The 23,595-nt window shown below is 42.3% G+C and overlaps 3 protein-coding genes across 5 annotated transcripts; 1 reads left to right on the top strand and 2 right to left on the bottom strand.

Moving 5' to 3' along the window:
* Nucleotides 1-976: 976 nt before the first annotated feature.
* gprin3b (GPRIN family member 3b) lies at nt 977-11,592 on the bottom strand. 2 transcript variants are annotated; one of them, XM_076884836.1, is made up of 2 exons: nt 11,486-11,592; nt 977-3,914 (listed from the first exon to the last, which is right to left on the bottom strand). In XM_076884836.1, the coding sequence occupies exon 2, from the start codon at nt 3,820-3,822 to the stop codon at nt 1,690-1,692; it is 2,133 nt and encodes a 710-aa protein (XP_076740951.1). In that variant the 5' UTR covers nt 3,823-3,914; nt 11,486-11,592; the 3' UTR covers nt 977-1,689. The 2 variants fall into 2 exon arrangements, with proteins under 2 accessions (XP_076740951.1, XP_004549416.3); XM_004549359.3 differs by lacking the exon at nt 11,486-11,592 and adding an exon at nt 5,898-6,319.
* On the top strand, nt 10,406-20,289 carry elmod2 (ELMO/CED-12 domain containing 2). Its single transcript, XM_004549358.5, has 9 exons — nt 10,406-10,604; nt 12,532-12,679; nt 12,771-12,799; nt 13,854-13,951; nt 14,034-14,163; nt 14,500-14,633; nt 18,104-18,172; nt 18,315-18,448; nt 19,410-20,289. Exons 2-9 carry the CDS (start codon nt 12,535-12,537, stop codon nt 19,565-19,567), a joined length of 897 nt encoding a protein of 298 aa, XP_004549415.3. The 5' UTR covers nt 10,406-10,604; nt 12,532-12,534; the 3' UTR covers nt 19,568-20,289.
* Nucleotides 20,290-20,373: 84 nt separating this feature from the next.
* On the bottom strand, nt 20,374-23,595 carry ucp1 (uncoupling protein 1). Of its 2 annotated transcripts, none has more exons than XM_004549356.4 (7): nt 23,438-23,595; nt 23,110-23,243; nt 22,697-22,895; nt 22,044-22,241; nt 21,854-21,955; nt 21,340-21,520; nt 20,374-20,885 (listed from the first exon to the last, which is right to left on the bottom strand). In XM_004549356.4, exons 2-7 carry the CDS (start codon nt 23,233-23,235, stop codon nt 20,771-20,773), a joined length of 921 nt encoding a protein of 306 aa, XP_004549413.1. In that variant the 5' UTR covers nt 23,236-23,243; nt 23,438-23,595; the 3' UTR covers nt 20,374-20,770. The 2 variants fall into 2 exon arrangements, with proteins under 2 accessions (XP_004549413.1, XP_004549414.1); XM_004549357.4 differs by having other exon boundaries at nt 23,110-23,246; nt 23,438-23,592.

Below are 23,595 nucleotides of genomic sequence, written 5' to 3'. Positions count from 1 at the left end.
TTCAAAGATTAAAAAAAATTGAGATAGCTAGGCAAAGGAAATTTGTCATTTCCCGCGAGTACACTTTTAACACCTTCTGATTTCAACCTCTTTATTTTAAAACTTCAACATCAGGTCCCTCTTTGAAAAAAAAGGAAACAGTTAGTCACTGCTGCGTCTTCTTACGCCGGCTGGCTTTGTGTCTCTGACTTTAGCAGGTTTTTATGCAGCATCCGAAGTCGTCCTCAGATTAAAATAGTATATATCACTCTATGCTCATTTATTTATTTTACTCTGAGTCATGCTGTAGTTGTTGTTTCTTTAAAACCTTCTTTCACACAAAAAGTGTAGAATTTATGCTACAGCAAGTACTGGTTTTAAAATTTGCCTGTCTGAACCCACAACATTTTATTTTTGAATATTCAAGCATTAAATACCTTGTCAGTGAAAGAGATAAGCTTATTGATCAATACAGGGAAGCTAAAGGGAAACTAATACTCAATACATTCAGCCACCGAGGACCAACTCCACATGTAAACTTGGTAAAAGCACAGTGACAGAAGACATGCATGTTTCTGAAGATTACAGCTGGCATGCACAGAGAAAACCTGCAGTCTCCATACATAAGGACCCCAACTCTACCCAAGACTCCCAGGAGGAAACATAGTGGCTTAGTTTCCTCCTGGGAAGCATAGCTGTAGATTTCAGGACATGGACATGGGGAGACGTTCCCCCTAAAATGTACTGAGGGGTGGATACAAGCCCTTTAATATTCCTCCTCTGCAAGTGCTCAACTAAAACCTGTGCCTATAGTTTGGAGCAAATCTTTCACTCTGAACGTACTTCATGCTCTCTTTAAGGACTGCATCTTTACTCTGATTTATCATTTAGTCTTTTAAATATTTATTTTCAAAACCGTTTATTCTTGTGTGTGAGTCCTGACGAAATAAATGTTTTTGCATTCGATTTACACGTGGAATCTCCTTTAGAAACAAAACAAAAGAATCACCAGGACAGAAACACTACACCCACGAAAAGTGAGAAATGACGTTGTAAAAGTCAACGCATTTTTTTGCTTACTTTAATAGAAAACCAAAGAAGAACAGAGATCGAACAGCGTACATGTATGCATACAGTGCCCCCTTTAAGTACTCACTAAAAAGAAAAGAAAACACAGCAACCTGATAAATATAGGGCCCTGGAAACAAACGAAAACACCTCATGAACATATATCAAATGCACCAGATGCGATGAGACGTCGGTTGAATATATTTGCACAGATATCCTGACAGTGAGTTAGTATGTCTATCCCATGATCAGTGCCTCTTGCTGTGAAGGTTTGGACTTCATATTAGGTCATACAACTGTCACTGTAACTGAAATACATGCGTTTCACTGTTATTTCCTTTGTTTTGTTTTCTTTATTTTTATTAAAAAACTGTGTTCTCTCTCATATTGATTTCTAAAAAATAAGTTTTTTTTTTAATTTAATTCTTGTTTGTTTCATTTGATATTTCTATTTCCTACCTTGTTGGATCACAAACATCATCACAAGTATTGACTCTTTTATGCTACGACATTCCAGTATACTTACTTACAGGGATCGGCGTCAATGTTTCACTTGGCATTGAAAATCTTGATGAGGGGAGGGAAAACGTTTTGACCTCTAGGAAATGGGAGGAGTCTGACAATGGCTACCTCTGTCCTGTGCTACTCGAGGACGGAGGAGGGAGGGGGGCGCACGCAGCAGTTGGGCCGTCTGACATTTTGCAGCATTGACCTGAAAATGTTCTGCTGCCTCCTTTTGTTCTTGCTGCCATGTCGCGGCGAATCAGCACCAGAGATTGACTTTCGCAGCGAGGTCTGGACCATCAGTTTCCTCTCTTGCTCCTTTATTTTGCTCTGTAAGTGGCTCTGAATTGCAAAGCCGAGTGATTCGGGGTCCACGGAAGCCCCGTAGACCTCCCACGTCATGCCCTGTTCGTCCCAGACGACGTCGTGGATGCTCTTTCCTTTCTGCTTCCGTGACTGATCGTCCTCTTTGTCGCTTCTCTCCGGTTCCACCTTCTTTTTGCCAGAATTTGTCTCCTTACTCTGGGCTTTACTTCCTGCTTCTTTGCTTTTTTCTTTTGCACTCACATCTCTATTTTTAGTGAGCTCTGACTTGGATGTGGTGTTTGCTGCTGGTGCTGCTGGTGCTGTTGTTGTCGGTGCTGTTGTCGTTGGTGCTGTTGTCGTTGTTGTCGTTGTTTTTGGCAGGGCCTGCGCAGCAGTGTTGCTGTCAGCACATCCAGGCACAGGAACAACGGCTGTCTCTGGGGGCATCCCTGATCTGAGAGAAGGAGTTTCAGCCGTGGCTGTTTTTGCGGCTTGCTTCTTGGGTTCGCTGTGTTCAATGTTGATTTGATAAACCGGCTGGATGTTGCACAGAGCTGCGCCCGCTTCTTTAGGCTTGGCTCCTAGCCTGGAGTCATGCTGTTGTGACAAAGTTTCTGATTGGAAAACCATGCCGGTGTTTTGGTTGGGGCACATTTGTGCCTCTACAGTGAGTCTCTCTGACTTCGGATCAGTCGCGGTGCCGCTTTTCACCTGGTAGACTACAGCCAGGCTCTCCTCTCCTGGGACTGCACCACTGTTTGGCCTGTGGGTCACAGGGAAAGGCAGCAGACTAGGACTCGTGGCCACAGCCTTACTGCACATTTTAGCTACTGCCTGAACCTCCATATCATGACACTTTTTGACCGGGGCTGGCGATAGCGATGAGGTCATTGTCGAAGCCTCCGTGTAGAGCTTGGAGTCCCGCTGCCCTTCAAAGACAGCTGTGTCAGTCTGGCTGCTTCCTTCAGCCACCTGCTCGGATGCCTGCGTGCTTTTTGTCGCCTGGGGCAGAGAGGATGAGTCTTTCTGTGAGGACACTGGCTGGTGTTTATCTGAGGAGACATGCGGTCTTGATACTGTTGCAAATTCCTTCTCTGGGCGCGTTGACCGTGAGTTTTCGTTTGTTGGTTCAGCTCCTGCATCTTTACTCTCAGATGGGGCTTTGGCTGAGCTTAGCGGAGTTTCCATGCTTTTCTTGGGTTTTGATGGATCTTGTAAAGAAACAGACGTTGATGAGCAACCTTGCATATGACCAGTCTCTTTAGATTTCTGTGGGATAGCCATGTCCCTGCTTTGGGGATTGGAAATGGTTTCTTTATTATCTTGTACTTCAGATGCTGTACTCCTTACATCACTGTCGTTACGTTTTTTGTCATTCGGAGAAAGGCGTTCATTACTTTTCTCTCGTGCTGTAGTTTCTACTGAGGGTGTCAGCCGTACCTGCTTCTCTTCTGGTGCAACTGGGTTTTTTACTTTGTACTCACTGCTGTTCGTGTCGGTGCCCGATGCTGCAACAGGAGACAGCGAACTGGCCTTACACGTGCCCATTTCACTGGTTGGGCTCAGAGTTTTCATGTTAGCATTAGAATCCCGCTGGTCAGCTCCTGCCTCACCCACCTCTCGGCCTGTTACAGACAGGTTTGGTGTTTGGTGGTCTCCACCTGACACTTGCTCAGATTTTATCTGGTTTCCATTGCCTGGAGCTGATTTGTCTGACACAGTGGTAACTGGTTCCCCTCCCTTACAACCTGTTTTTTCTGTGTGGGGGGCGGCGTTAGCAGTCGTCAGAGACAGGTTATCCTGCTTGTCGGGAGATCTGAGGGTGGGTTTTGGACAAACCTGAGAGACTTTGAGGTTGGGCTCTTTAGCCCAGTTGGCATTAGACTCCTTGTTGCCCAGTGTGTCCACCCCAGCCAGCTGAGGCACCATCTGGACTGTTACTGTCCTTTTTGGGTTAGTTCCCATGGCGGAGTCACTGCTTCAGTCTTCAAATATTGCCGTATATCCAAAGATGGAAACGGATGCACGCTGTGCTATCATTAACTTTTTGCAATTTCCTAAAGGAGGAAAACAGAAGTAGACTCAGTTGAAGTTTTTAATCATTAAGCTTATCACAACAATTACACCTTTATTCAGATGATTATAATCAGACCAGACTCCAGACCAAGGTGATTTCTGCAAGACAATTTTACTCAACAGTTATCAACCAGCCAGGACAGAGAACAGCGAGAGACCTGCACCTGACTAAGAATATAATATGTGATTCCAACTTTAATAATCGAATGAACTTATAACTTTTAACATATAACATAATAATATTTATGGAGGTAGTTTTTGGTTCATTGATCTCCACATTCTCCTTTAAACTCAACATCATCTTTGTGCTGCAACTGATGCATGATTTATTTTTCCAGAACATGGAAATAAATGAAACTCCAGAGATTTTATAAGCATCCATCACATTTTGCATATTAAACCTCTTGACTGATTGCACTGAATGTAGAAAATGTAAAAGTATGATAAGAAAATGCTGCGTAAACAAAGTAGTAGTATGCGACATTTAGACTCAAAGTGCTTACAGATAAAACAGATCTTTGATTAAAACTGTGGATGCCACACATCTGGTGGCGTTTGATCTAACCGCTGTTTTTCTCATTTTACAAATCCTACCGTAAATAAAACTACGCCCAACAGCGTGTCATTCATAAATCAGCTGAAGTTATCGCAATTGAATATTACAGCATACAAAGAGATGTGAATAATGAATGAAATGAACTGAGTCTCCCCATGCTAGCCCGTTGACTCGGTTTAATTAAATGTTGTGATGCTGTGAGATATTGCCAATGGCAAGCTAGCCACTTAGTAACAATATCATATGTCAATTATCCTTTAATCTTTGTGTTGAATATAATTGGGTAGATTTAAAATACATACCTGAGGGACTGAAAATCACTCATAATCACTCATTTAAAGTTTCATTTTTTTTTGACAACCACAAGTAAATTTATAACCAGCATCACCCTCGTTTGTCCTTTATCTGTTTTAAATTCTACACAGTGATCAACAGTTTCTTTGTCCAAGGCCTGATGAATGGCTTCATCTCAGTCTGTGTCCTGAATGTGTAAAAGTATCCAGCCAATTCTGCAAGTAATGACCCAGCACTCGGCAGACAGCTGAAATATGTGACCCTTTGGAGTTGGACAGATGAGCTGTGCTGTGGTCAAGGATGTAATCATGGAAAACTATCTCTAAAGCAAATGAAGAACACACTGAATGATAATTCGATGGGTGGCATTAATGGGCCTTTTCCATTTCGGTGACATCCACTGATGATCAGTGTAGTTCATCTCAGTAAAGGTAACAACATCAATCTGATCTAGAGGCATTCTCCTTCATCACACCAGCATCCTCTTCTTTAGGAGTAGCAGTGGGAAACCGAACAGCTTTCCAGGTTATACTTGTATCTGATAAGGCGAGACTAAAGAATAAATATTCCCGTCACACTCTTTTAACCATGATAATCTGACGCACTATAGAGCACCCCCCCCCCCCAACGTGTGACTCGAACAGCACAGAATAGTAGGTTACTGGTGTGGGTCATGGACAGGTGTAGCCGGGTTGTTTGTGCTATGCCACTATGCATCTGCCTGTCTGTTGTCAAAGCGCAAATATTTATGGAAAGCATATCCTGGGTGTTATTAAATATATGACAAATAAACGCCTCGGTGTCTGGGCTTTTTTGTGTTCCCTTTTCTTCTACTTCTTCTTCTTCTTTTGCCAGCAGCAGTTAAGAAATAACCTAAAGTGTGGACAGACTACGTACAGACTGTATTCATGCAAAACGGCGCACATGAAAGATCCCGCATGCAAGCGGTGCACACGATCTATTCAGGCCAATTAAGATCCATGTCGTGCACTGTAGCCTCTTGCCCCAATTCAGCGCCTCAGAAGCCACCGATGCTTGCTGGTTTGATTTGACCTTGCGGGCGAATTTAACATCTCACAGTATAAGAGAGCTTGAAAAGATGAAGGCGGCTTACCTTGCGAGACGATTTATGCCCCGTGCCGTTGGGTGCCGATTGCGCGTCAGTGAGACGAGGGGGAAAAGAAAGAAAGAAAAAAAAAAACCTAGGGATGAATATGGAAAAGTCAGCCTGTGTAGATGACACCAAGCCACGCCTTCCACGTAGAATATGGGTCTTAGAGGTATCGATCCACCACAGTCAGGCACAAAATTTAAGCACCTTGACTGACTGACCGTGCGCAATCAGTCACCGCTGACTCCGAGGTCTTCATCACTGCTGGCTCGTGCTTACAAAAACAAAAAGAAAAAAAAATGTGACGAGCCGATCATGGTTTGTGCGCTATCCCAGACTGAACTGGTCTTGGCAGGGCAATCCAGAGTTAACCAGATGAATGGATGAATGGGGAGGGGTGGAGAAGATGCGAATGGAAGCAGCATTGTAACAGCCGCAGGCTTTCACAGGAGGGTCACTTGGTCCTGAAATTAATTAGTTTTAGTTCCCTGCGCTTTCTGCCTCATAACGTAGACCATAATATTCCAAGAGGAGAGGTTTTTGGTTTTTCTGCTCCCATTTGTGTTATTGAGAAATGGGTCGACTTTCATGCGGTTCTTTTTTGGAGCATGCTTTAGCGAGATCGCGTTCATTTATTTTACATCTACATTATTTTCAAAATGAAGAAATATTTCTCTGTGCTTTCGGCAGATGTGGTGAATAAAGAGCCTCTACAATAAGAGCCTGTCGGTTACAATTGGTGTCATTAACTATTACTACAGAAAAAATCGCATTAAAGATTTTCTGTGGTTTGCAACGTGCTTATGCAAATGAGTCGGAGACAGCTTAAGACTTTGCACTTTGCTGATAACACGGAGAGAAATGTGGCTCATGTAGTTAAAAAATACATAAGTGATTCTGTCCAAATAACTGTTCATTATGAATGAGCCTGCTTTACACTGCTTTATATTTTTATACATAGACATCAGTAATTATATTTAGGCTTTAATATATCTTATATAATTCATATCTATACTTTGATATCACGTATTTACTTTCGTCTGCATCTCATATTCTTAACTATTCTTTGATTCGTTCTAGTAACACACAGTGGGTCAAGGGTTACAAAATTTCGATCCTGTGTGTGTGTTGTACATACTGCAGAATTGACAATAAAGCTAACTCTGACTTTACACAAGAGTGTGCATTTTTTCCACAGTAGTTACAAATCCCACACACACGGGTCCCTGCCCCTGAACATTAACATGAATGTAATGATAAAGAAGACGACGATCCAGTAACAGGTGTCTCAATGTGCTTTATACTGTCGTTTAAGGTGATTTTGGAATATTAGAGAGAATCTGCGAGCAAGCATTTTGGCGAAAGTGGGGAAATACACTCAACAAAAATATAAACGCAACACCTTTGTTACTGCTCCCATTCCCCATGGGATGGACGTAGAGACCTAAAATTCATTCCAGATACACAATATAACCATCCCTCCCAAACAGTGGTCACAAATCAGTCCAAATGTGTGGTAGTGGGCACATCTGCTATATTGAGATAATCCATCCCACCTCACAGGTGTGCCACATCAGGATGCTGATCTGACATCATGAGTAGTGCACAGGTGTACCTCAGACTGCCCACAACAAAAGGCCACCCTGGAATGTGCAGTTTTTTGCGCTATTGGGGGTCTGGGGACCCAGAACCGGTCAGTATCTGGTGTGACCACCATTTGCCTCATGCAGTGCAACACATCGTCGCATGGAGTCTATCAGATTGTCAATTGTGGCCTGTGGAATGTTGGTCCACTCCACTTCAATGGCTGTGAGAGGTTGTTGGATATTCGTGGGAACTGGTACACGCTGTCGTATACGCCGGTCAAGCACATCCCGAACATGCTCAATGGGTGACATGTCCGGTGAGTATGCTGGCCATGCAAGAACTGGGACATTCTCAGCTGCCATCTGCCCTGAACAATGTGAACCATGATTCATCCGTGAAGCGCACACCTCTCCAACGTGCCAGACGCCATCGAATGTGAGCATTTGCCCACACAAGTCTGTTACGGCGACGAGCTGGAGTCAGGTCAAGACCCCGATGAGGACGACGGGCATGCAGTTGAGCGTCCCTGAGACGGTTTCTGACAGTTTGTGCAGAAATTGTTTGGTTGTGCAAACCAATTGTTCCAGCAGCTGTCTGGGTGGCTGGTCTCAGACGATCTTGGAGGTGAACCTGCTGGATGTGGAGGTCCTGGGCTGGTGTGGTTACATGAGGTCTGCGGTTGTGAGGCCGGTTGGATGTGCTGCCATATTCTCTGAAACGCCTGTGGAGACGGCTTATGGTTGAGAAATGAACATTCAATGCACGGGCGACAGATCTGGTTGACATTCCTGCTGTCAGCATGGCAATTGCATGCTCCCTCATTGCTTGTGGCATTTTGCTGTGAGACAAAACTGCACATTCCAGGGTGGCCTTTTGTTGTGGGCAGTCTGAGGTACACCTGTGCACTACTCATGATGTCAGATCAGCATCCTGATGTGGCACACCTGTGAGGTGGGATGGATTATCTCAATATAGCAGATGTGCCCACTACCACACATTTGGACTGATTTGTGACCACTGTTTGGGAGGGATGGTTATATTGTGTATCTGGAATGAATTTTAGGTCTCTACGTCCATCCCATGGGGAATGGGAGCAGTAACAAAGGTGTTGCGTTTATATTTTTGTTGAGTGTAGAATTCACTTTTAGGCAGAGCCAGACTCAGGTAGGGGCATCTGGATAAATGGATGGATGGTTGGTGAAATGTATGATAAGACATACGAAAGAGCAGCAATGCTGATCAGGACAGAAACATTAATAACTTTATGCAAGCTCACAGCTCACTGGAATGTTATGAATCTCAAAGAGGAATTTAAAGGATCATGAATTTTAAAATGTGGAAACTACTGCACTGGAGGTGTACAGATTTAAACAAGGATGTCTCGATTACTCTCCTTGGGCTGTGGAAACTATAACAAGTATTTTCCCATGTTTTAAATGACTTTCACAGCGAATTCTTGTAATCACCGGCAGATTAAAATGTAGATCAGAATGAGTAAACCAAGAAATACAGAAACCAGCCTGGTTTTAATTTTGATGTCGAAGACAGTATAAAGTTGTGGAAGCAGTTACACAGTGCCATCCTTCTCACGGAGACAGCGATCCATACAAACGCGTTCGTATGGCTCCCTTTAGGTGATATTATTGACTTGATTTGTCTTTTAGGAGTTGTTGTACTTGCTGACATCATTGGATCTTTGCTTTAGTTTTGTGACACCCCTTCTGCATCTCATTCTCGTGGATAACAGCACTGACAGAGAGCGCTAACATTTAGTAGCCTACCACTTTCTAAAGCACTTCATCGAATCTGAAGGGCTTTTGAAAGATTTTGTGCAAAGTCTGTCCGGGTTGTTAAAACGAAATTGTAGCATTATAGACTACTCTCTTATTCACCCTGATCTATCACACTGTCAATACAGTCTGTGTTAGTGGGGGGGATTCCTTATTTAAATACAGCCTGGGTCTGAGGCAGGGCTTGGACTGCAGTAATTGTATGTGATAGACGTCCTGCCTTTAAAAGCCCCGAGGGACTGATTAGGTGAGAAAGCAGACTGTGACTTAATTACAGCTGAGAGCACCGTTGGTAAGCATCTCAGAATAGGCTGCATACATTGTCGATAAAGCAGATTAATGGGTAAGGGTGAGGGCTTTTGTGCAGCCCCTTTCGATAAAGTGACACAGTGGTGGGTCTTTATGTGCCGTGTGTTTTCACCATTTAAAAAAATTGAACGGACAATGGAATAATGGAGGCTTGTTGACCATTATCAGCAGCATAATATGACTGTTTTCTATAAACAGCCCTATGATAGACAGTGTAGCACACATTTTGTGAATTTGGCATCATCTTGTGGCTAATATTGGAAAATGCAATATCTGATTATCTGATTAGCTTCCAGCTACTACCTGCAGTTGGGATTTTCTTGTCTGAGTTATTTCAGTTAGTTTTTTTTTTTATTTGTTTTTATTTCAAAGTTATGTTTTCAGTTTAGTTTCCTTTAGTTTCAAGTGAAGGGTTTTTTTTTTTTTTTAGATTATCTTTACTTTCATATTTTTATTAGAATGAAATTTCATCAAATTGAGAAAATTTCAAACTAAAGATCTTTTCTATATATTTGATCTCATTTTATTATTAAGTCCAGTAAGTTTTTATTGCACTTAACTGAAATTTCGTGTCTGGTTCAAATTTTAGACTGTGTAGTTGTGAAGTTGTCTGCGCAGTCATGACCACTGCGGGCAGTAGATGGCGCTGTAGCAGCACTAGAAACTATCATGCTGTGTTCAAAGACATCACGATATTAATCCTTAGTGATAAATTCAACCCAAGTTTCGAGGTGTGTCATGGACTGTTAATTGTTTTAACGTCTTAGTTGAACATTTATAAACAATGTTTAAGTCTTGGTTAGAAAGAAGAGCCTGTCTTGTGTCACCTGGGAGACTTGTGTAGCTGTGTGCGTGGCATAGACGGTATAGTTGTATAGACAGTGAACGCATCACAGCCAGCCTGTTGTCAGGCGAACCGCCGCTAACATTACCACCCGCCTGCGGCTAAGTTAGACTGTATCCTGGGTCTGGCATCGCTTTCCCTACGACTGGAGAGTAAGACGAGCATCACCACTCTCTCACGGTAAATATTGCCCAACGCATCAGCTACTCGTACGAAACTTAAAGTAGGTTAGCGTGGTGTTGCTAGCTACCAGTCAGACGAATGACAATGACAACCTGTTGTCTGAACCGGGTCATTTGGGGGAATTTAGAAGCCGGTATGCTCCTTTACGTAATTAATATCAAAAGTGGCTCACTACCACTTCGCTAGCATCAACATGCACCGCTTTCAAAAGCCCCATTAAACTCCCAGAGTGCCTGTAAATAAACTGAATGACCACGTATGTCCGAACTTAGCATTAGCATCAGTGCTAGCCATTGTTTTGGCTGTAGGAGCGTGGGCTCTTCTCTCATACCCACTCGGCGCTTTTATTGTTGGATGTTAATTCGCATTTAGCGATGACCCACGATTAACTAATCATGTCTTGCACTGAGCAATAGATTACTCTGCTTGTAGCAGAGTACTTCCTCAGTGGCTTCAAAAACGTGGTCACTGTCACTGTGACAGACGGCAGTGAAGTGCATCTGCAACATGAGTCCAACTCAGGAAGCAAAATCCATCAAATCCAAAGTTCAATATAAGTTAGAGGTGTTGGAATAACTTATTTGCCTGTAATATTCACGGGCATTTATTCACTGTGTCATAAAAGTGTTGGTTAAATTGTGTATTTTAGCACTAACATATATCAATTGAACACAATATACTCCATGTCCATAAAAACAACAACAACAACAACAAACATATTAATAATAATAAAGATTAGACTTAAAAATGTTCTTTTTCATAAAGGTTATATTTAGGGCTGGATCAGCTATCACTGACGTATTCCTTAGTGATGCTGCAACAGGCCCAGACTGCTGTAGGACCTCATGTGATAAACTCAGCACTTCTTCTTCACTCACCTCTTTTCACTCCCCAAATTTTTATATAGTGCTTGTCCTTAAATTTGTGTGTTCTCTCTCCCATAGTGTACCTTTTGTCCTGTCTCCCTCAGACTGTCACAAAAGTGTTTGCTCATAGTTGCTTGATTGCTCCAATACTGTAGGGCCTTATCTTACAGTACCTTGAGCCAAACGTTATCGCTATGTAAATAAATCAGAATCGAAGTAATAATCTGCTCATGTATGCGGAAGGGAGGACAAAAATAAGAAGCTGTTCTCAGTTTGATGCCGTTTAGTGCTTCAGAATAAGACTGGATCGTGTTGTAAAAAGTGCCCTCTTTCATTGAAAACAAAACAAAAAAACTGCATTAGATTAGCTTCTGCTTAATGAGCTGTAACCACACCAATGCACTAATAATTTAGCTTCTTAGTTTATTTTTTCATTTATACTTTAGGTAAACACGAATACAGACATGTTGCCTGCATCTTTCGGCTTTTCCTTTTAGTAGATGCCTTTGTCACACCCAACCCTCTGCATGTTCTCCTTCGCTACTTCATGAATCTACTCTGTGGCATTCCTGTTTTCTTGTTCCCGGGCAGCTCCATCTTTAACATAATTTTTCCCTCCTCTGCATATGTCCAAACCATCTCAGGCTTGCCTGTCTATCTCTGTCTCCAAACCGCTAAAACTCAGATGTACTGATGTGCTCATTGCTAATCTGGTCCATTCTGGTCACTCCCAATGAAAACCTTAACATCTTCAGCTCTGCCTTCTATCTTTTAATTATCGCCACTAAACCGTACATCATCGCAGGACTCACTGCATATTGTGAACCTTCCCTTTCACTCTTACTAATAAAAGCTATTTGAATTCTGAAATGTGATTATCTAAGTAAAACTTCATCACAGGGTTTGTTCTTGTACAAGGTGGTGGTTTTAATATAATGAAAGCTGTACTTCCTCCACCTCTGTTAACTTACACTCCAGAATAGTTTTGTGGTCCTCGGGTCTTCAGGATATTTCTCGCACCGTAGTAATCTGTGAACCTTAACCTGTTTATGTCCTAGAACATGTTTGGATATATCTGGGAGTATGTCTACACATCCTTCCTGAGATACTGGTTGAAATGGCTCATCAGACAAGTAACGGGGACATGTGAGCTGCAGAGAATATGCTCTGGACACAAGCCAGGGGCAGCAAGGACTACAAAAGCAGGTGCGTTAAATCACCCCAAATCTGCTCTACGTCTGCATCCTAGTACACATTTTCTCTGCAGTGTTAATGTGCTTCTTGTGTCCTCCTGCAGAGTACTCTCTTCAGTCATCAAAGAACAAGGTAAGGACCTTCTACCACTGTTGGCTTTTCTTTCGGGCTTACCTTCAGTAGTTCTGAGCTAATTGTTTTATATTGTTAAAAGATAAACGGTGGGTCTGCACAAACATTAATTGGCAATGATCCTGATAATCTGTTCAGCTCCTCTGATTTCCTGTTGCAGCTCTTTAATGCTGGGGGTGTGTTTGTCTGATTTTGTTTTTATGTGGCTGAAATCAAATATCGTTGATGATCTTTGTATCAGATGTGCATTTTTTTTACAACATTTAGTTTAAATTTAGTTGTTAGTAGTTATTTGATATAGGCCATAATGGAAAAAAAGTTAATATATTAGGTGCCGATGTACAAACCAGGACAAAGAAAATCCAAGTGCTGTCAGCCAAAAGGCAAACAACAGTTTAAATACATTTTGCAAGACAGTAATTGCTCTTTTTTATTTTTAAAAGACTCACATTCTTAAAAGCTAAAGCAGAAATAGCTTTTATAGGCGTGCGTGTGTGTTTTTTAGGACTCTTTTCCAGTTTACGTTTCAGCACTGTCATAAATAAAATCTGTTATCTCATCACTTTTAGCACTGTCAGGCCAGTAAAAGATGTTAAGTGTCAAACATTTGAAAAAATATTGAGTATTTGGAGACTAAGAATGTGTAGATATGTGTAATAAACTCCTCAGGACTGGAGCATTGTGGATTTTCAAGTAATCTGAAAGCTTTCCAAGCCCACAGATGTGGAAAGGAATCACACTTTCCTTCACTATTGACCTCTTTATCTTTTATTGCGCAGTATATCCCCTGAGTTTAATCATTGCTTTATCTTTCACTACCCTAGCCAAGTTTAGGTGAACTGATTACACATGTCATGCTTGTGTATATGGCTTTGTAAGCATTTTCAGATCAATAGTCTGTCCAGGTGCAAGAAGAGATTAGCTGTGTCATCTTTTTGACTTTGAAAAAACAGTCATTTTCACTGTGGTTGTAAATGACCTAAAAGCATTTGCGCCAGATTTCTGTCTGGTAGCTCTCTGTGTTATAACTTTAGCATGCGCTCTTCCTCTGCAGGTTTTAAGAGGAGCGTTGGAAACCACTAAGGATAGCTTAGAGCAATGCGTGGATCAAATTATGAAAGTGAAGAACATCAAACCTGCAAAAGATCCCAAGTAAGGTTACTTTGCCTGTCAGCTGCAATTCTTTGATATAAGAGTGATTTTTGAATGTGATTGAATTGATCTTCCGTTGCAGGTTCAAAGAGAGCCTCAACATCTGCCTGCTGCAGATAACAGGATATAGCAGCTTGTATATATCTGTAGAAGACTTGAGAAAGGAAGTCTTCAGCTCAGACAACCCTGAACACGAGGCCATGCTTTTGAAGGTATGGATTCCTGCTCCTAGAGCAATAGCAGTGAAGCTGTGTCCATATGCACAGGCTTTCTGCTAAGATGAGACTTGAACCAAGATTTGGAAACTAAGGAAAAATATGTTTTATTATTATTTCTGCACATTACTAAAAGTAGCATTTAGGATTTTTTTTTTTAAACATCGATTGACATAGTAAAGATAATACCACAGTCTAACATCACATCAGCATAGAAACACTGTAAGTTGTTGGATGGGAGTCTAAAATGCTGGCACAAGGTCATATTAGGAATCGTTGTACTTCCAAGTTATTGTAGTGGACGGATTTGATCGTGTGTGTGTGTGTGTTTAGCTTTGGGACCTTTTGATGCCAACAGTCAAGCTGGAGTCCAGGATAACCAAACAGTGGGGAGACATTGGATTCCAAGGGGAGGACCCCAAGACTGACTTCAGAGGGATGGGCCTGCTGGGGCTGATCAACCTCGTGTGAGTACAGTACCAGTGTAAAGGCCTTCAAACATCGAGTTCATTGCAAAAAAAACAACAACACGAAATTCTGAATTTTTGGGGGATGTGAACTTGTCGTGTATCATTTATGTACACACCAAAAATGTTGCGATTTTACAAAAATATTTGCCAAAAACCCCCCACAGTCCTCTGTGTTTTTTCTAGGCCGTTCCAGAACGCTCCATTTCTCCTCTGTCTGACATTATTTGGTGGATTTAGATTAGATTAGATAGATTAGATAGAACTTTATTAATCCCTCGGGTGGGTTCCTCTGGGAAATTCGATTTCCAAAAAAGCACAGCACCGACAGAAGTTACAGAGTTACAGAATATTATATATGTGTGTGTATGTGTGTGTGTGTGTGTGTGTGTGTGTGTGTGTGTATATATATATATATATATATATATATATATATATATATATATAAAAAAAAATAAATACAGAGACAATATAAATAAAATATACGAAGGGGATAAATAGGAATAAAAAATAAAAATACAAGTGAATTGCACATTTCAAGTATTGAGGTCTATTGCACTGTTGACTATTTACAAAAGTATTGCATAAGGTATTGCACAGTGAGGTGAAGAGGCACTACAGCTTAGTTGTTCCCCCCTCCTTTGTCCTCCTGTCTCCCCTCCCTCTCCCCTCCAGAGAGGAGTTAAACAGTCTGATGGCGTGTGGGACAAAGGAGTTTTTAAGTCTGTTAGTTCTTGTCTTTGGGAGAAGCAACCTGTCACTGAACAGACTCTTCTGGTTGTTAATGGCCGTGTGCAGAGGATGTCTGGCATTGTCCATAATGTCCATCAGTTTCTTTAATGTCCTTTTCTCTGCCACTGTCACCAGAGTGTCCAGCTTCATGCCGACCACAGAGCTAGCCCTCCTGATCAGTTTCTCCAGCCTGCATGAGTCCTTCTTTGCTGTGCTGCTCCCCCAGCACACCACAGCATAGAAAAGTACTCCAGCAACCACCGACTGGTAAAACATCCTCAGGAGCTTCCTGCAGATGTTAAAAGACCTCAGCCTCCTGAGGAAGTACAGTCGGCTTTGGGCTTTTTTATACAGGTGCTCTGTGTTGCATGACCAGTCCAGTTTATTGTCCACCCACAGCCCGAGGTACTTGTACTTGTTGACCACCTCCACCTCCTCCCCCTCTATCTGAACCGGCAGTGGACCTTCTCTGGACCTCCCGAAGTCCACAACCAGTTCCTTAGTCTTTGAGGTGTTGAGTTGCAGGTGGTTTGTGTGACTCCATGCGACAAAGTTCCTCACCAGACTTCTGTACTCCTCTTCCTGATCATCCCAGATACACCCCATGATGGCTGTGTCGTCTGCAAACTTCTGAATGTGGCATAATTCAGAGTTGTAGCAGAAGTCAGAGGTGTACAGGGTGAAGAGAAGAGGGGACAGCACAGTTCCCTGTGGTGCTCCTGTGCTGCTGACCACAGTGTCAGACGTGATGTCCTTCAGCCTGACGTACTGTGGTCTGTCGGTGAGGTAGTCGGAGATCCAAGCCACCAGGCAGGGGTCCACCTCCATCCTGTTCAGTTTTTCCTGAAGCATACAGGGCCGGATGGTATTAAAGGCACTGGAAAAGTCAAGAAACAGTATCCTGACCGTGCCTTTTCCCCCATCCAGGTGTGAGTGGGCTCTGTGTAGGAGGTACAGGATGGCATCCTCCACTCCGACACCCGCCTTGTACGCAAACTGTAGTGGGTCCTGGGCATGTTGTACCTGTGGTCGGAGGAGGTTGAGGAAGAGCCGCTCTAGAGTCTTCATAAGATGTAACGTCAGTGCCACCGGTCGGAAGTCATTCAGCTCATTGGGCCGGTTCCTTTTGGGGACCGGGACGATGCAGGATGTCTTCCATAGGGCGGGCACTCTCCCCAGTCGCAGACTGAGGTTGAAGACTCGTTGTAGCGGCTCCCCAAGTTCAGCAGCACACGCCTTAAGCATCCTAGGACACACCTTGTCTGGGCCTGCTGCCTTTCTGGGGCGAAGCTTCCTTTACTCGTTTTACTTAGAATCATCATCCTTCTATAAGGTCCACTTCTGGTTTTGGCCTCGCTTTATGTTGAAGAACTCTGTCATAGTTGAATCAAGAACTGCAACCTGCCCACTTTCTGAGACCACAAAGTTCTCAGAAAGGTTTTCACAGTTTATGCTCTTTTCTCAAGAAGACACTATTGGTCAGCACAAAACATGTGTACTTTTTTTTTTTTTTTTGGCCCAACCACTCTCTCTTTGATCAGTGTGTCCACAGCACACTAAAGTCCTGGTCTTTGCCTCTGTACCTATTGGCAAAGTCTAATCTGTGACGTTTCTGTTTTTTGGACAGTAAACAGAACGCTTGCTATGCAGGTCATATTTGTGCAATCTGTCTGATTATAGATGCATGAACTTTGACACACATCAGCTCTTATAGGTTTTGTAATGAAATTTGAGGATTCTTGGAAACATTTTTTCCCCCATCAGGTGCTTTTTGGCTGAATTTGCTGAATGTTTATATTTGGTAGGCTCTAATGATTAAACCGATCCACACACAAGAAGCGACAACGGTACTTATCCTAAGATTATATTCCACTCAAGTTTTGATGAGAAATACTTTTAATTACCTTACACAGATTATGAAAGGTGGTTGTAGATACAGCTCAAAGGGTACGTATAAGGTACACTGTTCCACTCCAAATGCATGGCTCAGTGTAACCCAACAGATAATTTTTAGGGTACAACAATAATTACTCACAAAACCTCACCAAGTAAGGTAGATGGGAGCCCCGGCAGAAACAAACACAAGAAGGAGAGGGCTTTGAACCAACAAGATTCAGGCTTCACCTATAAAATAATATTTGAAACAAAGACTGAAAAGAAGGACTGTCAGTAACTCCCAACTCAGCGAAAAATAATTAAACAGTGCTAGAGATAGCGACTAAAGACAAAAGTGGTGCTGATGGAGTAGAGGTGGCTGTTTCACCACCTCTGACTTTAAATGCATGCAGGTTGGCTTCTACAGCCAGTCAGCTGTAGGAAGGGTATAAAAGAAAAGAAGAGAACGTTAATGAGGATTATAAAAAGAAACACTGTCATAACACCTCCTCCTCCAAGTATTGAATAATGAGCCAGCAGAACCAGTATTCAACAGGACAAAGAGAGCGTGACAGCATGTCAGACAGGACTTTAAAGACAGGACTTTAAAGGCAACCCCCAACACGTCAGTCGCTCGTTTCACTTGTTCTTTCGACTGATGAGGACGAGGACACAAAATGACAAGCGATGTGTCAGATTATTAAAGCAGCACCAGTCAAACACACATTGACTTTATTTTTAAAATCTGTAGGTCAGAATGATGTGACCTCAACATGTTTAATCATGCAGACTCTGTTTGACGTCATGTTTATTGGTTAACAAGAGACCGTAAATAAACTCTTAATTTGTTTGGCTCTTTGCAGTTTTTTCAGTGAAAACTACACAGCGGAGGCTCGGCAGGTGCTGTCTCATGCAAACCATCCTAAACTAGGGTAAGAGACCTTCGATTCATATACCTTCCACTGGTGTTTTGTGTCGCATGATGTAGACTTTATTCATTTTTTGAAATTACGTTTTCCATATGCACAGTATGTCATTTCTACAGTGCACTTTATACTTTTTTGTTTTTTAAAGGTATTCCTATGCAATAGTTGGGATCAACTTGACAGAGATGGCTTACAGCCTGCTAAAGAGTGGCGCTTTGAAACCACATTTCTACAACGCAGTGCAGGGCACGCCTGAGCTGCAGCACTTTCATCAGCTGTACTGTGAGTAGTCGAATCACACTGCTGTTTGTTCTGTGCGTCTGATTATACACTCACCGGTGGCTTCATTAGGTGCAGTCTCAAGATTGCTAATCTTGGGTTGGACCCCTCTCTGGCTTCACAGCTGCTGTAATTCTTCATGGCAATGAAGTGCTGGAAACATTTCTTAGATTTTGGCCCATATTGACATGATGGCGTCACACAGTTGTTGCAGATTTGTTGAAAATACGTCCATGATGCCAGTGTGACTGTGATAGTGACTGTGGATTTTTGTACAGTGACCTCAATGTCATGTGTAAGAAGCCACTTTGAGATGGTCTGAGCTTTGTGTCATAATGTGTTATCTGCTGGAAGCAGCCATCAGTAGATGGGAACACTGTGATCATAATGGGGTGGACATGGTCAGGAATAATACTCAGGTAGGTTGTGGTGTTTGGATGATGCCCAGCTGGTACAAAGGAGCCAAGAAAATGTGCCAAGGAAATATGACACCACCAGCAGCAGCCTGAGGTGGGATCCAAACGTTCATGGTATTTATGCCAAGTTCTGAATGTTGCAGCAGAAATCGAGACTCATCAGATCAGGCGACATTTTCCAATCTTCTTCTGTTGTCCAATTTTGGTGACCCCTGAATATTTCCTCCCTTTTAAACTCAAAGATGGTTGTGTGGAAAAATCCCAGCAGATCAGCAGTTTCTGAAACAGACCAGTCCATCTGGCACTGCTATCCAGTTCACATTTAAAGTCACTTAAAAAGTCACTTAAGTCACAATTTGAACTTCAGTAGGCCACTTGGAGCATGTCTACATGCCTAATTGAGTTGCTGCCATGTGATCAGCCAATTAAATATGCAGTAATGAGCAGTTGAACAGGTGTATTTAAGGAAGTTGCCTGGTGAGTGTATACAAACAAACATTTTCTGATAGAAGGTAAATTTTTCAAAAATGTGTCTTTCCTCCTTACAGGCTATCTGGCGTATGAATTCGATAAGTTCTGGGTGGCAGAAGAACCCGAGAGCATCATGCAGTTCAACCAATACAGAGAAAAATTCCATAACATAGTCAGGACACACCTACAGGACCCTGATGTGTGTCTCACATTGACTGTCAGCTCCAAGAACTAAAAGCGTTTTTCACGATGTTACGATTGGTAGAAGGAGAAGCAGGAAAGTTCCTCGTAAACGTAGCTGAGCATTAAAACCCTAAACGCAGACTGAATACTGTTCGGCCCCTCCAGACAAGATCCAGACCAATAAATCCTCTTGTGTTTGGTTTTGTGGTTCATTCATAACACACATATCATTGTTGTAATGATATTTAAAGTTTCTCAAACTGAGCACAAATCCAACGCCCTGTACCTCAAAAACAACCATTCCAGAGGGCTTTCGATCACAAAGAGGACTGTAGAGAAAGTAACGGATCCGTCGTTTTGTGAGGCTTTAAGCACTTTGAGTGAGCAAGCAGCCAAATTGTTATATTTAAAGACAGGAAAGGACAGAAGTCCTGCTCAGGAATGTGAAGTTTATGTTAAGAGATAATGGCTAAAACTTGACGTGAGGAGTGATTTCCACTTTATTTTTCCTCTTGTGGTGCTGTCAGCTTAAAAGTCTTGCATGATTTAACGTGTCCCCACTGATGTCATTGATCTGTACTGTAAAATGTACTGTTAGTGATGTGGTACTCTAAACTATACTAAGCTCCTGTTTTCATAACGTTGTGTATCTTTAGACTGATGCTGAATTTTTATGACCTGATCTTTTTATGCCGTGGGTTTGCATTTGAGGAATGTATGTAACGACTCGCATCTCACTCACTCCAAGTTAGTAAATGCAGATTTGTTTTGAAATGTGCTTCATGTCCATGTGTTTAAAAGGCAAAAACAAACCACAACAGTTTGTGTAAAACAAGTCTAGTATATTCAGGACCTGCATAAACACATCCTTTTATGCTTTATTATGGGTACCAGTCATTCAGTGTAAAGGCACACTGCTTTAAGCTAGCTAACATATAAAACTGACAGGTTTAGTCATACAGGGCTCAGTGCAAACTTGGCATGTTTCTGTAATATTCCCATCCATGACATCTGGAATGGGCTCACTGTGGCAAATTATAAATATAAAAGGAGACGGCTGTGTCTCCTCATGCACATAAAGTCAATACTTTTTCAGGAGGCGATCCTTTTTCAACAAAGGATTTCCGCCTTTCTCACCACAGGACAGTGGATTTGTTAAATAAGGTTAACACAAGAAATTATTGTTACTAGGGTTTCCTCATTCAGGTGCCAGTCCGGTTGTGGTTCAGGTATTACAGTCAAACTTTGAGGAATCTCAATTAACCACTTCGATCCTCTGCTTTGTGACCATCATGGCTCTTTTGATTTGTTCGAAGGAGACGAACATCACGATGTTCCACGATCCCAACCTCAGGAATGAGGGCACGAATCTACAAAATGGAAAAAGTGAAGAGTGAAAAAATGAAATTGTGTGTCATGCAATGCTGCAATTTGTTTTTGGATTGATACCGATACCAAGGCCAGTATTGCCGATACCAATACTTTTAACTTATAATGTCATGTTATTTAGAGGAGAGCATAATCATGATTTATGAGATGAATCATCAATTTTTAATGACCACTGCATTACTTTACTCAATAATGAGTTAACACACCTCTCATTTCACCATTTTTTTTTAAAAGGCGCTATAGAGTAGAAGGATCAGTCAACACAAAAACACTCAGACATTTTTCACATTGTATGCCTGAAGAATATTTTTCCTTTTATCCCGATTTAATTCAGTGGGCTCCAAACTGAACGTGAAGGATATAAAAGTATCGATACTATCGATATTTGGATCTCTTGAAGAGTTTGTCGTGGGCGGCGCAGGTGAAGAGGCTTACCCTTTGTAGAATGCTGTTGGCCCCTCTTTAGTTAACATGGTCCAGGCACAGTTAACGGCGCTCTTATACTGGCCCGGTGGTGAGTTCATGTATCTCGTCTTTACCACGTCTACTGGGGAGGCGATCACTGTGGTAACGAAGCCGGCGCCAAACGCAGACACAAAGTGGCACGGCAGATTGTCTGAGGACAGAGTTGGGGAAAAGATTACAATACGGTCTTTGTTCTCAGCTGTGCGACACAGAAAAACATGTCAGTGGATTTTGCAATCGTCTGAATGGGGCAATATAAGTTCTAGAGATAAATGCTAATATATTGCTATTGTACTCACTGCACCATAAAGAGAAAATACACCGTGTCCTGTACTGTAGGAGCCTGTTGTGCTGGTATCAGTTAAAGAGGTGAGAGGGTGTGTGGATTTTTTGCCAAATCAGCAGTCTCCCGGGGACTCTGTTTTTGTGAATGTGTGTGTGTGGGTTTGTGTAGCTCAGGCAAACAACCGTGAGCTGACCTCACCTGACAACAGCTTGTGTCTAAGGATGGCCTCCTTTATCAGGTCGTATGTAACCAGCTCTGTGCAGTTTACCAGGGCATTTCTTGTGATGTTGGGTAATGTTCCTGAGGGAAACGGATACTTTAATCATTACTGATAAAGGATGTTATGGTTTGTCTTTTTTAAATAATGGGCAACACTCAAAGAATGTACCTTTCCAGAGCCCACGCAGGCCCTCGTGTTGGAAGATGTGTCTGTAAGCCTGCATGGTGCTGCTGTAGCGGCGGGCCACTCCGTCCAGATTCATCTGGGCTTGGAATCGAACCTTGACCACATCGGTGGGCTGCGCAAAGGACACCGCCATGGCACCTGTGGTGCAGCCAGCCAGGATACGTACCAGTACACTAGGGTCTGGAGAGAAGGAAAGACTCAGTTATTTTAATAACAGGCTTGAGAACTTCTAATTTTAGTATCAGTTTTAATAAGGAAGATAAGAAACTGATTCAACAACCCAGACTGTGAGAATCCTTTATCGCTTTCAAGAGAGAGATAACACTTTCCCTAAATCTTGTTTAACTTATCAGATTTGAAAAGCCTCTGTTCTGCGTAAATTATCTATTGCATGTTTGTCTGCAAGACATAGCCTTCCTTCACTCTCCCCACTTTTTTATTTTTAAAATGAAGCTTTCCTTCATCTGAATTCCTTATCTAAGGGAATATAAGACCGACTGCATCTATCTGATAAACATCTTTTTGATTTTTGACAGCTGGATATTAAATCTCGAAATCACGACTGTCACCAGTAAGAACAATTATGAAGGTTTAATTAACTTAACCAAAAAATAAATGAAAAGGCAACAACTTACTGTCTTTGCCACCGGTGTAGAAATTTTTAACGTTGTCATAGAGGCCGATTCTGACGGAGGCAAAGCACAGCTGTCTCTGCAGCCCAGCCACCAGACCATTATACAGAGACTTGGGCCCTTCTGTTCGGATCATGGTGCTGATGGTCCCAAACACCCCTCTGTAGCGGATGTCCCCCACTGCCTTCTTCTCTCCTTGAATCTGGGGTCACACATTGTCCTCAAAGTTAAAACCAGCTTTACAGAGCAGCAGCTTAAGAACAAATGGTTCAGAAAGGTGAAGAAGTTTGACTGAAGGGTGCTGAAGTGGACAAAGTTGACTTCTTCGTCAATGAGGCAAACATCACGCTGTGTCCCACAGTAGGCTACAGCAAAGCAAGACCGGCTAAAGATCATATTGATAGCACAGTTAGTACCTGTAGTCTGACTTTGGCTGTGTCCAGAGGGAATGTGACCATGTCAGCTATACAGGCTGCTGCTCCAGCACTCGCCATCTTCACACCCAAAGGAGGAGGAACGTCTGAGGGTTTAAGTCCTACCATGTTTCCTACTGCTGGGACGACAGGTACGCATCCACGCACAGAAATAACAATTAAAACAACAAACAAAAAAATCAGTGTAAGATTCTCTTCTAGAAAGCAACCACATAAACATTAACCTCTTGTACAAATCATTTGTCTGTTTAAATGAAAGGTTAATCAATAATCAAAGTGGACTGATGCTCAAGACATGAAACACACTTACGATTATGATCCGAAATTAAAATTTCCTTTTGATCCTCGGGTGGATTTTTTGGTACCGAGCAGGATGCGATTGGTCAGATTAAAATCCACACCGGGCCCCACTCAGCAGGAAGGAAAGACTCATCATTTGCTGTGGTTTTATGTTTTCTGGCTGGCGTT

Source organism: Maylandia zebra, linkage group LG6, assembly GCF_041146795.1.
Source record: "Maylandia zebra isolate NMK-2024a linkage group LG6, Mzebra_GT3a, whole genome shotgun sequence".
NCBI lineage: Eukaryota > Metazoa > Chordata > Actinopteri > Cichliformes > Cichlidae > Maylandia > Maylandia zebra.
This window is presented reverse-complemented; position numbering and strand designations above follow the sequence as displayed.

What these genes read in the sequence shown, in the direction of transcription:
- gprin3b (XM_076884836.1), bottom strand. Translation starts at nt 3,822, where the DNA reads ATGGGAACTAACCCAAAAAGGACAGTAACAGTCCAGATGGTGCCTCAG.
- elmod2 (XM_004549358.5), top strand. Translation starts at nt 12,535, where the DNA reads ATGTTTGGATATATCTGGGAGTATGTCTACACATCCTTCCTGAGATAC. An exon ending in AAACCTGCAAAAGATCCCAA is followed by an intron (nt 13,952 to 14,033) that starts GTAAGGTTACTT and finishes CTTCCGTTGCAG; the next exon opens with GTTCAAAGAGAGCCTCAACA. An exon ending in CTGGGGCTGATCAACCTCGT is followed by an intron (nt 14,634 to 18,103) that starts GTGAGTACAGTA and finishes GGCTCTTTGCAG; the next exon opens with TTTTTTCAGTGAAAACTACA.
- ucp1 (XM_004549356.4), bottom strand. Translation starts at nt 23,235, where the DNA reads ATGGTAGGACTTAAACCCTCAGACGTTCCTCCTCCTTTGGGTGTGAAG. An exon ending in CAGCCAAAGTCAGACTACAG is followed by an intron (nt 22,896 to 23,109) that starts GTACTAACTGTG and finishes GTGTGACCCCAG; the next exon opens with ATTCAAGGAGAGAAGAAGGC. An exon ending in CCTGCGTGGGCTCTGGAAAG is followed by an intron (nt 21,956 to 22,043) that starts GTACATTCTTTG and finishes CGTTTCCCTCAG; the next exon opens with GAACATTACCCAACATCACA.